At 52.5% G+C, this 13,620-nt stretch overlaps 1 protein-coding gene across 1 annotated transcript; it reads left to right on the plus strand.

The window, feature by feature from the left end:
- The first annotated feature begins 929 nt into the window (after positions 1-929).
- Nptx2 (neuronal pentraxin 2) lies at positions 930-12,460 on the plus strand. The gene is made up of 5 exons (XM_041677740.1): positions 930-1,525; positions 3,114-3,330; positions 8,480-8,724; positions 10,231-10,410; positions 11,076-12,460. The coding sequence occupies exons 1-5, from the start codon at positions 1,097-1,099 to the stop codon at positions 11,301-11,303; spliced, it is 1,299 nt and encodes a 432-aa protein (XP_041533674.1). The 5' UTR covers positions 930-1,096; the 3' UTR covers positions 11,304-12,460.
- Positions 12,461-13,620: the final 1,160 nt, after the last annotated feature.

A 13,620-nucleotide genomic window follows, 5' to 3' on the forward strand; every position in this document is an offset into this window, starting at 1 on the left:
GCTCTGAACTTGTAAGCTATGGGTAAGATTTTGAAATACCCGCCCCAGTCTTTTTTTTTGGGGGGGGGGTTGTATTTGAGTATTAATATTAGGTTCTCTCCAAGAATCTGATGATACAGGTTCCAGGTGTAAAGTGGATTTGTTGGGCTCCCCCATTTGCAAGGATGGAGCACCGTTTCACGTCATGGCCCCATCAGACTGACTCCGATTGGATGTTCTCATCAAACTGAGGACAAGCTAAATAAACATCATGCCTAGAGGGATGTCGTCCGTGCACATGTTGACCTGTGATAGCGGCCCCTCTTTTCCTTGTATCATCCAGGACCCATTCCTGCCCCCGTTGGCCTGAGCTTTTTTTTTTTTTCTCCTTGAGTTCTCTGGAGTTGGGCCTCAGATTTGGAGACACCTCCAGACTCTCCGCCTCTGCCAGCGACTAGCGCAGCTCCTTCCCGCGCCAAGATTGAACAAACCCACGCGGGCCGCGGGGGTGGGTCGCGTGGAAGCCCCGGGTTCGAGTCCCGCCGGGAAAATTCCTCCTCGGCAAGAGGAGTCACATCTTGGTCAGGGTTTCACAGGCGGCGCCGGAAGCCGCGCCATCACCACTCATCGTGGGCGTCAGGGTATCCCCGGGGCTTCTCTGCCCGCGAGCCCCGCGAGCAGCTCCTGTGAGAGGCCTGCCAACGCTTTCTATGACCGTTTTGAACTCCGGTTTTCCTTTACAAAGGAGCCTTGGGGACCCCGCATTCGCGCCTCAGGAACACTGCCCACGCTAGCCTGGCCCGCTTAGCGATGCGCCCCCGCCCCGCCCTCCGCGTGACGCGCACGCGGGAAGACCAATCAAAGAACGCTACTCGAGCCCCACGCACCGGTGGCCCCGCCCTCCAAGCTTAAGAAAGGGCGCGCGGGCAGAGCCCCGGCCAGAACGGCGCTAGAAGCTGAGAGCGGTTTTCTGCGACGGCAGGCGGCGCTTGTGCTGCCAGTTCCGTGCTGCACGCGGTTCCCTCGAGCGCCGCGCTCGGACAGACGTTGCCGGCCGCGAAGGCGCCCAGACGGCAACCCGGAGACCCATGCAGAGGTGAGCGCGCGGGTCAGCGAGATGCTGGCGCTGCTGACAGCCGGCGTGGCGCTCGCCGTGGCCGCGGGAGGAGCCCAGGACAGTCCGATACCTGGCAGTCGCTTCGTGTGCACCGCGTTGCCCCCTGAAGCGGCGGGCGCCGGTTGCCCGCTGCCCGCGATGCCCATGCAGGGCGGCACGCTGAGCCCCGAGGAGGAGCTGCGAGCTGCTGTGCTCCAGCTGCGCGAGACCGTCGTGCAGCAAAAGGAGACTCTAGGTGCCCAGCGCGAGGCCATCCGTGAGCTCACCGGCAAGCTGGCCCGCTGTGAGGGGCTGGCAGGCGGCAAGGCGCGCGGCTCGGGGGCTACGGGCAAGGACACCATGGGCGACCTGCCTCGGGACCCGGGCCACGTCGTGGAACAGCTCAGCCGCTCGCTGCAGACCCTCAAGGACCGCTTGGAGAGCCTCGAGGTAGCTGCGCGCGAGGGGCATCTAGCGGGTGGTGGCTCCAGGATCGTAGAACAGAGGGTGCGGGAGAAATGGGTACCCGCGCGTCCAGCCCTGCGAGAGCTAAGTTCGGGGGTGCAAGCCTCGCTCCTGCTCTGGACCTTACGGGGATGGCTTCCCTTCTCCCTGTCCTCCTCTGCCCCCTTGTCGGATGGGAAAGGTGAAATCCCCACTCCCATCTCTATCCCGTGGCGCGCGGGGTCTTACCCACTAGACTTATTGAGAACTTACTGAGGTTTTTGACTATTGAACTCAGAACGCCTAGCCTGCAGGGCAATACCGGTGACCCCGGCAGCCTGTTTCCTCCTCTCCTTGCAAATCTCTGCGATCGGAAGCGGGACACGCTCCTTCTGGCTGTGCCCAGTGCTAAGAGCCTGTGGCCAGAGGTCAGCTGCCCCTGGGCATCTGGTGTTTTCTTTGACAAATTGGGTCCGAGAGTGGGAGGACTGGGTTTGAGGGATCTGAGAGAGAGTGGAGGGGAAAGCCAGCCACCCCAGAATGCAAACAAGCCCCTTTTTAACCTCAAAGACGCTTCTATTCATCGAGTCAGATCGTTTTTCTAAGGTGTCCTTCGCCATGGCTTTAGCAGAACCGACTTTATCCCCGCTGTCTTCTCCCGTGTGCAGTTTGGAACTTTGGGGGAGAAATCTTCAATTAATTTTCGTCTTACTTCCCACCTTGTTTAAGACGTGTGGACATTTCTGTTAACAACGTTTATCAAAATACCTATTAGCAAAAAAAATGTTTAAATTACAGGTGTTAATTATTGCTAAATTATTAGAGGGTTTCTCTTGGCATAATGGCTCTATACAGTACTTTCAGCATCTGTAGATCCCATGAGTCATTAAGATTACTAAGAGCTAACACTTCTTGAGTTCTAAATGTGACTCAGGCATATTATTTAATTTTAACCCTTGTAACAGAGAATAGCACGAGGCGGGTCCTGCTTTCGACGCTGGAACACAGAGGTACAGGAGCTTTGCCAAAGGCTCATGGCTGAGGGTGGCAGACTTCCACTGAGCCGGCATGATGGCAGAGGAGTCAGAGAAATAGGAAGTCAGGATTTGGATGCAGCCCTAAAAACAAAGCGCTCTGGGGGTTAGAATAGTAATGTCTTGTGTGTGTCATTTTCCAGGAATATCTCTGAGCACTTTTACCATTTTACCGTTTTGAAATTTGGGGACCTTGTTCATTTCTAAACGAAAGCTCACTGTACCATTGATTAATTGCTTGAAAAAAAAAATCTTGCCTGTGTTTTGGGCTTTTGATGACATAGAATTATAGATGTTGGCTAAAGCAGCTTCTCAAGAGGAGAAAGTGAGATTCTCAAGTTTCAAATATTGCGGCGAAGTAATTTTTGTCTGACTTTGAAAGCCTTTCCCTACCAAAAAGAAAAAAAAAAAGAGGTTTCAGTAAAATGTTCTCGTTTGAGCCCCTGGCACCATTTAAAGCTGCGTTGGAAGCTTCTTGCTGTGTGGTTGGGTCATTGGAGCCGCATGCCACAGTTTCTGTTCAGCTGGCCTGAATATGTCCCCCTCCCACCCTTCCAAAGCTCCAACTCCGCACGAACGTATCTAATGCCGGGCTGCCAAGCGACTTTCGGGAGGTGCTCCAGCGGAGGCTCGGGGAGCTGGAGAGGCAGCTGCTTCGCAAGGTGGCCGAGCTGGAGGATGAGAAGTCCCTGCTCCACAACGAGACATCGGCTCACCGGCAAAAGACAGAGAGTACATTGAACGCGCTGCTGCAGAGGGTGACAGAGCTGGAGCGAGGTACGTGCTGTGTGCCTGATGCTCTGTCTGAGAGTGGCCTCCTTTTTCCCACCCTGGGCAGACCTAGGATTTCCATTTCTGGGCAGCAAGGAAGTGGTGATACAGAGGTGCAACATGGGGATGGTTCTCAGATGTTTGCGTAAATTACAAAGGTGACTGACAGTGGTCATGAGAATCAGCCCCAAGCCCTACCAGTATTATCCAGGGAAAACAAAGGAACTCAGGACCAGCTTGGCTCAGCACTCTGACCTCTCACCTCCTGCCAGATGGGTAGTTCAACCTCTTTTTAACCAGTCATTGTAGCAGATTCTACTTATCTTTCTCATTCATTCAGTGGTGGGTAAGATTCTCCCACTGGAGACAGGAAGGGAGAAGAAATTAAGGGTCCTAGATGCTTCGGTTTGTGGTCTCAATCCCCAACTCTCTGGGTGCCCTGTTGAGTTTTAGGCTTGGCGGCAGAGGGTATAGGATTATAATCTCAGATGCCCTAAACTGACATAGGCACTTTCAGTTCATGATTGACAGGAGGCTGTCCAGTAGCAAAATGTCCAGTGACTCTTGTAATGAGAAGCAGGGTAAGATGGAGCAGGGAGTGGGCTAATGGGATAATGTTTCATTAGGAGTCCCAGGTCGCCCATGTCTCCTCCTTTCCTATTGTTTCCCTTGCCTTTCTTATAAAAGGAAGAGAAGTGTGGCTTACCTGTTTGACTTCAGTTCTGGTTTTGTTTGTTTGTTTGTTTGTTCGTTTTTATCGCTTGAAAGAGCATCTTGTTACATAGCCTAAACTGTCCTTCAGCTTGTCATCCTCCTACATCAGCCTCCCAAATTCTGGGATTGCAGGCCTGTGCTACCATCTCTGGCTTAACATTGATTCTTGAGTTTTTAAAACAGTTTCTTTTGCCTTACTCTGCTGCTCGGTGACTTTGGGAGGTCACCAGTCTCAGAGCTCTGATGCCTTTCTTGCCTTACAAGGAGGGCAGCGTCTACCCCACCACAACCGTAGTGGAGCCTTGGGATGCACAGGGCCACGGAGTGAACCCAGCCATAAGCAACTGAAGCGGGGGACTAGAACCAGAGGGGCCTTGCTTGGCATAGTGGTCAGCTGGCCCACAAGGAGACAGGTCAGTAGAAAGCTGAGGCAGAGTGGAACTAATGCCAGGCAGCATGCTGAGCGTCATACCCATTTCACAGATGAGTAAATGCTCACTTCCCAGGCAGACACTGTCACAGTGACGTAAACCTGAGCCCCGCCATGCTCTGTTGCTGGACTCCAGGCCAGTGGATAGTTACTTGGGAGCTTTTCCACATGTTCTCAGCCAGAAGGGAACAGTCAGGGCTCAGGCCCAGCTGTGCTGGTTCTGGCAGACACATTAGTGCCCCTTTGTTCTCGCTGAAGGCTCACAGCTGAATGGGCCACACGATGCTGCGTTCCACAAGAGCCAAGGCTCTTGTACAGCAGTGGTTCAGAGAAGTCACGAAGCTTCTTCACACTGCATGCATATATATATATATGTATATGTACATGTTATTACATATATGTATATATAATTGATGACTTTCTTGCCTGACAAAAAGGAGGGTAGTGTGTGGTGTTTTGCCTGCATGCACATGTATGCTGCATTTATACCCGGTGCCCATGGAGCCTAAAAAGGTTGTTGAATCTGCTGGAACTGGAGTTACAGATGATTGTGGCCCACCCTGTGGGTGCTGAGAGATGAGCCTGGGTCCTCTCCAAGATCAACAAGTGTTCTTTTATTTATTTATTTATTTATTTATTTTTAATTTATTAGATTTTTAAAAAATACCAATCCAAGTTCCCACTTCCTCCCTTTCTCTCACTCCCACACCACCCCCATCCAATCCTCAGGGACACATTGCTTTGTGGAAGGTCCAAGGCCCTCCCTACTGTATCTAGGCTGAGCAAGGTATACATCCAAAGAGATTAGGATCCCAAAAAGCCAGTACCTGCAGTAGGGATAAATCCTGGTGCCACTACCAGTGGCCCCTCAGTCTGCCCCAGCAATTCAACTGTCAACCACATTCAAAGGGACTAGTTTGGTCCTATGCTTGTTCCTTCCCTGTCCGGCTGGAGTTGGTGAGCTCCCATTAGCTCAGGTAGACTGTTTCAGTGGGTGAACCCATCATGGTCTTGACCTCTTTGCTCATATTCTCATTCCTCCCACTCTTCGACTTCAACAAGTGTTCTTAATTGCTAAGTCATCTCTAGTCCCAGACTTTCCTTTGACTCCCCCACCATGGGAATGCTAGACTTTTTCCTTGTGTTCCACCTACACAGTTCTGGAATGAGCCTGAAAGGAAAATGACCATCTGGTAAGCCATTTGTTTCTGGGCACTTCTGAACGTATGCTCATTCTGCTTTGTGTCCACTGTACAGGGGTGTGTAGATGCTCAGCCCCCAAAGTTCACTATCAGTTGAAACTTCACCAGGTTCCTTAGACACATCCAGCCGAGCCCAGTAGAGGTAGGCCTCAACCACGTGGCCAATTAGGAAGGCTTTGGAGAATCTCTGTCCTCTGGTCCTTCATTCTGCATCAGTTCTAAACCAATGGCTACTTGTGGGGTCTGCATCTTCTATTGGCCCTGCTACGGGTATCCATGGCAGGTACAAATGAGGCGATAATGATGCTTTCTACCTCTGCAGAGCTGAGAAGATTGGTAGTGATCTCTGAGAAGAAACGGGCTTTTATCCCTGCTGGGCATGGAACTCTCTAGAGCCCAGCGGGTAGCCAGCCACTGACTCTGCACAGCACCCGTGTTCCCACGTGTTCCCAGGGTACCTATTTTGCTCGGTTGTAAGACCTGTTCATTTGCAAAGGCTCCAGAGTCCTGGCCAGCTGGCCAGGTGCAGCTGGCTGGGTGTTGAAATCAACACTGGCACGGAGAGTACCAGAGTCTCCTCCCCTCGAGCCCCAGGCTGCCTGCCCCCCCTGCTTAGGCTTGTCCACCACCTGCAGTTTCTGATTTATTGGTCAAGCCTTTTAATTCCTTAATTGGTTCTAACTAAGTTTCCTCTGAACCTCCAAGCTGTTTTTATTCAAATAAAGGGTACCAGTTTTCAGGCTAGAGCCCCCTTCTCTGCCCCTCAGCTCCCCTAGCTCTAATTAAACCTATCTGTTGTCACCGACCTAATGATATTACAGACCCCGAGTCTTATTAAATTGGCAAGCCTGCCCACCTGCAAGCATAGAAGCCATTTCTCCTTATTAGATAATGATGCCTTCATTAAGAACACGGCCATTTGCCGCCTGAAGACTAAGTGCCTGTGGCTGTATGCAGTAGAAAAAGGGAGGGACTTCCGGTCCTATTGGTTCAGTAGCTGTGTGACCTTGGACAAGTCATTTCTCTGAGCCTCAGCACAATCATCCAGCCTGAAAAATTGGAAAGGGTGTTGTCTGGTTCTCTCTCTCCTTTTCCTCAGCATAATTGGGGACAAGCCTTTGCTTTTACTATGGACTGCTTCCTCAGGTGCTTGAGAGGGCCAGGTCTTTCCAGCTCTAGACAGGGGCTCAGCAGGTCTGCAGCCTGTTCTGAGGGATCCTTTCATGGGAGGTCAGGATGAATCAAGGAGACTACACAGCATCCAAGAAAACTAGCCAGAAAACCCGGAGACCAGAAAGGTGACCCTGGACTCTGCTATTGGGTTGTGCAGGAGATCCTGATGGTGTAAGGTTGTCTGGCCCTTTAGGGGTGCTTAATACATAGTTATTGGTGTGTGAAGAATAGTGAGTCCCCCTCGCTGCTGGCAGGATCTGATCTTGTGGACACGGAAAGCTTTCACTGCGGCCACTCACAGAGTCAATCAGTTCCCTGCAAACTTTGGGTAACGCAGCTGTGAGCTTAAGTCAAGACCATGCTGAAAGTCACATGCCATGTAAGAACTGGTTTGCAAAGACCTCGGAAGTGCCGTGTACACGAGGACAATCTGAGGTGGGAGGGAGGGCGGTCTCACACTGACCAGGGATTAGCCTGGGGTTGGGGTACCTTTGCAGGTATCTGTCTGGCCCTGGTTCCACATTACAGAAAACAGTTGCGCAGCCCAGTACTGTCTAGAGAAGGAAAGGTCACATGGGGGCAAAGCGTTTACCAGCAGGGCCCGAGACAAACTGCCACTTCTGAGCAAAGCTGCCATCGGGACCTCAAGTCTGCCGCTAATCGTTTGCTGTGACAAGCGAGGCAGGCGGACTTTTGCTCACAAGTGTTTATTGAGGGCTCGGGTCCCCAGGAGACATTTCCTCCTCCAAGCTCTGGTCCCACCTGTTTCAAAGCCTGCCCTTATGGAAGAAGCCAGAGGGGCTGAGAACTCTGGGGGAAATGGGAGGAAACAAGATTCCTGATGACAACTTCCCTGGCTTTACAGAACGAGAACATTAAATCCAGTTTCTCTCTAGACCCTTCCTCCATTTTCTAGTCAGCGAGACTGTGAGACTAGAAAATGGCAACGAGAAAGGACCTGAGTCGGGTGCTTTGTGTATGTGTCCTTTACTTGTGGACTTAAAGAAACTTCTTGCAGGCTGTGTGGTGCACATCTGTAAACCCATTACCTGCTAGGCTGAGGCAGGGACATTGTGAGTTCAAAGCCAGCCTGGGCAACAGTCTGCGCAGTAAGGCCTTTACACAAAGATAGATGGAAATGAAGAGGCCTCTTTAAAAAACTTCCTTGTTGTTATGTGTATGTGCCTGGGTATGTGTGTGTATGCCATGCATGTACAATGCCGTGGGGGCCAGAAGAGAGGGTTAGAGCCTGGAACTGGAGCTACAGATGCTTGTGAGCTGCCCTGTGACGACTGGGAGTCAACCCCGTGTCCTCTGGAAGAGCAGCCGGTGCGCTTAGCAGCTGGGCTACCTCTCTAGGAGGTCGCTTCTCCTCTCCTAACAGGCTGGGTGTGCGGCCACAGACCCGCAGGCCTTCTCATGTCATAGGCTTTTTATGGTTCCTTAGCCTACCCTTGAGTCTTCCTCTAATCCCTGCCTTCCTGTCCTTTCCCCTGCTACTGGCTTTGGTCTGTCTTCCCCACCAGAACGTAAGCTTCCAGGAGGTGAGGGCTGTCCCTAGGACTGCTGGCTTTGGGTGCGGATGTGGTGTGCTGGGCCAGGCCGGCCGGCTATAGTCTCTTTTCCTTCCACCCAGGCAACAGCGCATTCAAGTCACCAGATGCGTTCAAAGTGTCCCTTCCTCTCCGCACGAACTACCTGTACGGCAAGATCAAGAAGACACTGCCCGAGCTGTACGCCTTCACCATCTGCCTGTGGCTACGCTCCAGTGCCTCCCCAGGCATCGGCACGCCGTTCTCCTACGCTGTGCCCGGGCAAGCCAATGAGATTGTGCTGATAGAGTGGGGTAACAACCCCATCGAGCTGCTCATCAACGACAAGGTGAGGCCCGCTTGAACGTCATCCTGGCGTCTGAGGGCGCAGACCCTGCAGGAAGTCAGCCCTTTGCTGACACATGGTAGCACACAGCAGAATCTGGACAGCCATAGTCTAGGGGTGTGGTGTTGCCCTCCTCTGCATGGAGGAGGCGCTCACCCTCCAAAGGGCCAACAGTGGTTGGAGGGTGGTATAGCGTATCTGCAGCCCATGGAGACTTGAGCTCTGAGTCTGGCCAAGAGGCAGAAGAGGATCCGGGTGCCGAAGGAGTGTTGAAGGACAGGGAAGCAGGACTCCACATGAAGGGGCAGCCTGTGTGGTCCCTCCTAATGCATCATCAGACCACAGAATAACAAGGGACAGTCCCACAGCCACACTCCCTCACTCACCATTCTAGTCTGCTCCTGCCCCGCCCTATTCCGCCCCTGGCAACGGCGGCTCTTCTCTTCTGCTCTGCGGTCTTGCCTTTCCCAGCACAGACGCCCCATCTCCATAGGCATTCTGGAGTATGGTCTCCTCAAGACTAGTTTGGAGCTCTGGTCACTCAGCCCCCTAGTGGGGCTCGGGGGCACAGCCTTTCTGTACTTGGCAAGATAATGCAGAATGACTGTGAATTTAAAGCCAGCTTGTGGCTCACAGCGAAACCCTGGCTCTAACCAAAACAAACGAATCAAACTTTTCTCCTACAGTCAGATCCAACACCATAAAAGAGTGTCCTTAGTCCGGCATTTGAAAGGCTGCCACTGCTGTGGACGCCCCAAGCCCAGCCTCCATTTGGAGTGGGCGTAGAGGGGACCCCCACCCTTGCCACCCCTACCTCTCACCACCCCCTCCCCTGCCTGCCTGTGATCTTTATCAAACTGTAGTATATTTTTACGTAGGGAGACTGTAGAGAAGTTGAGTGGAGTAGAATGATCCTGTGTGGCTTCTAGCAGAGACAGCTTTCCTGCGCTAAGGATTTATTGTTCTAAATAACACCGTAGTGCCTGAGAGCCTTGTTTTCCTCTCCCTTTAGACCTCCTGTAAACATTCAATTCCTGGGAGGGAGACTTCAGGTTGCTAGGAGACCAACAGTAACAACAGGGCTATGGCAGCCTTGTGCTCACAGGCTGCTGGGGCGATCCTGAAGTTGAGTGTGGGGTCTGTATGTGCATAGTCCTGTAGGACGCTGACATACACTTACTTGGAGCCTCCTGCCCTTCCCTTGCATGGGTGAGGCTTGGCACGCACACAGTGTTAGATAAGTTTCTACACCCAGAGCTCAGGCTAGCATGGAGGGTAAGTCTATGGCCAAGCCCAGAACCATGAATGCCCAGTTCCCTGATTGCCACACACAAGGCAGATGGGGGTTGGGTGTATCCATCACAAGACAGGGAAGGGGGGCCCAGCAGGAATCCTGATTAGTGGAAAGAAGAGTAGCCCTAGGACTCGAGGTGGCAGTCAGTCCACTCCCTGGAGCCATCTGTGGGATTGGGACCTGGCAAGTCCTCACCTGCCTGTTGACGCCCGCAGGTGGCACAGCTGCCCTTGTTCGTCAGTGATGGCAAGTGGCACCACATCTGCATCACCTGGACCACTCGAGACGGCATGTGGGAAGCATTCCAGGATGGGGAGAAGCTCGGCACGGGGGAGAACCTGGCACCCTGGCACCCCATCAAGCCTGGGGGTGTGCTCATCCTGGGGCAGGAGCAGGTGGGTACCCTCTCGGGCATGCTGCGAAGGAGGTTGTGCAACCCAACCACCCAGGATCCTCTTGTTCTGCCTCCCAGGCCCTGCACTGTGTCCTGACAGCCGGCCCTGTGAGCACAGCCCCAGACACATGAACGCAGTATCTGACCAAGAGGTGTGGGGTGTCCTTGTAGTCACAGGGTCATCTAGTGGCTCAGGTGCCACTGCCTGTAGGGTAAACACTGTAGGAAGGCATCGCCAGTGTCCCCAGAGTCCCTATATATGCACCTAGGGTGCCTGCAGGGGAACTGGGAAGAAAGATGATCCAGAAAACTGTGGGTGAGGGGCAGCAAAGAAGCCAGCTGGTCCTGGGCAGGGAAGAGCTGGCTTAGCGGTCCCTAAGCACGTCAGGGGCTGGCAGTCCCATTCATGGCCTCCTTCCTCAGCTCCTCCACTACCGCTCCCCTGACAGGGGCTGAGAGTCAGGCTTTAGGCAACTGCTTTTCTCTTCTGCCTCAGTTTCTCCTGTGTAAATGGGTGGTTTGAATAAAGCCATTTCCCACACTTCAAATGCCATGAGGCTGCAGGACCTATAGAATCAAGGTTCTCTCCATCTTGCTTTCCTGGAGAGTCAGGAGGCCAGTCCTACTTGTGAACCTGTCCCAAAGTGTCTGTTTTCCATTTTCCAGGACACTGTGGGAGGCAGATTTGATGCCACACAGGCCTTTGTCGGAGAGCTTAGCCAGTTCAACATATGGGACCGTGTCCTCCGGGCACAAGAAATCATCAACATCGCCAACTGCTCCACGAACATGCCTGGAAACATCATCCCGTGGGTGGACAACAATGTCGATGTGTTTGGAGGGGCTTCCAAGTGGCCTGTGGAGACGTGTGAGGAGCGGCTCCTGGATTTGTAGCTACCTTCTCCCTGTCCAGGAGACCAAGATGGGGCTGTCCTGGGAGTTCAAGCCTTCTAGCCCCAGTTCAGTTAAAACCTCTGGCCTGAATGGAAAAGAGCCAGAACCCCTCCCTGGAGGCCTCTAAGGCAGGCTGTGTGGCCACCCTTGTCTTAGGCTCTTTTGTTCCTTCTCACGATTTTGTCGATTTTGTTTTTTGGGGGGAGGGGTAGTGCCAGAATCCCTTGGGGAGAATCCTGAGCCACTTCCTGCTGGGGTTTCTATTGAAGTCTGTGAGCCCTTCCTCCAGACCCTGTAAATGCTAGTGGAGGCCAGCCCTACCTGTCCTTTTGGATCCTTGGTGTCCTATGTGTGCTTCCTGTTTGTCCGTTTTGATGGCCGCGTGGCCATCCTACTGGGGTGCCCTGTGTCCCTTGTGTGTGTAGCACGTCCCTGCTTTCAACTAATGCGACCCCCGTCTGCAAAAGGGCCTCTCCCTTAGTGTCACGTGTGTTCCAGTCTTTTCCTCAGAGGGAATCGCAGCTGGTGGGAGGCCAGCTGCCCAGACCATCCCCACCATCCCCCAAAGCAGAGACTACCCACGGAGAAGGTCCCCCCACAGCCTTCCCCTCCCCTGGGCCACCTCTCAGACCCACGCTTCTAAGGATCATCGCCGGGTTGGCTTTGAAAAGCTGCTCTTCTCATCTGGTGCCAAAAGTTCATTTGCAGCTTCTACAACATTCAGCGTGGTTTGGGGATTTGCTTTCTTCCCCACAAGAGAACGAACAGCTATTAGAAGCCTCCCATATTCTTTTGATGCTCAGCCCACTGTGAAGAGTGAGCTTGTTTTGTAAGCCACATTGGTTCCTGTGAGCATCTGACTGTCCCCCATCGAGTATTTCCCTTGCTCCCCCCGAACTTTGGAGAAAATGGGTGTCATTTGGCTGCTACTTGCTTAGTGACTCCAGGCTGCATCATATATCATAATTTATTTTAAAGAAAAAGTGATTCAGTGGGGAAATTTATAAAGCTATAAATATTATATATTTTATTTTTCATACATGTTTGAAGTGCAGATCCATGGATGCTCCATTTGTAGGATCAAGTTGACGTGCCCATCCTGACATTGTATGCCACAAGAGCTCTTGTGATGATGGAATTTTGATTAAAGTGCACTGAAAGATGCTTTGAGCTTCTCTCTCTCTCTCTCTCTCTCTCTCTCTCTCTCTCTCTCTCTCTCTAGCACACACACACAACCAGCTAGTCTAGGAGGGGTGGGGCTTTGTGCTTCCCAGCTAATGCATGGCTGACTTGGTTTGCCCAAGCCTAGCTGTGGACAGACACACCTGTTTCTGAAGGACATGGAGTGTTGACACTTGGAGTAGAATATGGCCTAAGTGTGTGCCCTCCTTCCTCAGCATCCCGCTATGGATGCCCAGCAGACTGTCCGTCCCTAGCCCATCCGAGGAGCCCCCGAGCTCTGATCTGCACCTTCTCTGTAAGGTATTCTTATGACATCTCATTTGATTTAACGCAGCTCCCTGAAAGCCAATCTCAAGTCACAGGGGAAAAGTGGCATTTGGCACATGTGTGTATGTGTGCAGGTGCGAGTGTGTGCAAGTGGAGGTCTCATTCTTCAAGCACCTTAGAAAAGTCTTTCCTCATGAATATGTGTATGCGTGCACACAGGCGTGTGTTGGTCCCATTGGGCTTGTGTGTGGAAGTCAATGGAAGCCCTCAGGTGTTGATCCTCACCTTCCACCTTGTTTGAAGCAGGGTCCTTGCTGTGTTTGCCAGGCCAGTTTCTGGGACTTTCTCATGGCCTTCAGCTCACCATAGGAAAGCCGAAGTTACAGACACACTACTGTGCCTTAAGCTTAACACAGCAAGAGCTTTACCTACTGGGTCATTTCTTCAGCCTCCCTACCCACTTTAAAAAATGTCCAGACAGTCTCTCACTGACCTGGAACTCCCAATGTAAGCTAGGTTGCCTCTCTCTTCAGCACTGGGGATTGAACCCACGTCTTTGTGCTATCAAGCCAGTGCTCTTCAGCCCAACTTTTGCACGTCTATAGCCAGTGAAAGGCAGATGGTCCAGGGGCAGAAACCGGCCTTTGGGCCCGGAGACCTTGTACCTTGCCCCTGCCCCCCTGCCTTCTGGTCTTTGGTTCTGCAGGGCCAGATGCCACTGTGCCCTCCCAGAGCCCCTTCTGTGTGCCCACCTGGTTCTGGCTGGCACAGTGATCGTCTCTTTACGGTCAACACTTTCCACTTCTGTGTCTACTCTCTAGGCAGCAGCACGGCAGTGTTTTCAGTTATATGGAAAGTGGCCTCTAAC

The sequence above is a fragment of the Microtus oregoni genome, unplaced genomic scaffold, assembly GCF_018167655.1.
Source record: "Microtus oregoni isolate MIOR12 unplaced genomic scaffold, Mior012 000029F_ref0000214, whole genome shotgun sequence".
Lineage (NCBI taxonomy): Eukaryota > Metazoa > Chordata > Mammalia > Rodentia > Cricetidae > Microtus > Microtus oregoni.

Coding starts and splice junctions, on each gene's coding strand:
- Nptx2 (XM_041677740.1), top strand. CDS start 1,097: ATGCTGGCGCTGCTGACAGCCGGCGTGGCGCTCGCCGTGGCCGCGGGA. Junction 1,526..3,113: donor ACCGCTTGGAGAGCCTCGAG/GTAGCTGCGCGC, acceptor ACCCTTCCAAAG/CTCCAACTCCGCACGAACGT. Junction 3,331..8,479: donor GGTGACAGAGCTGGAGCGAG/GTACGTGCTGTG, acceptor CCTTCCACCCAG/GCAACAGCGCATTCAAGTCA.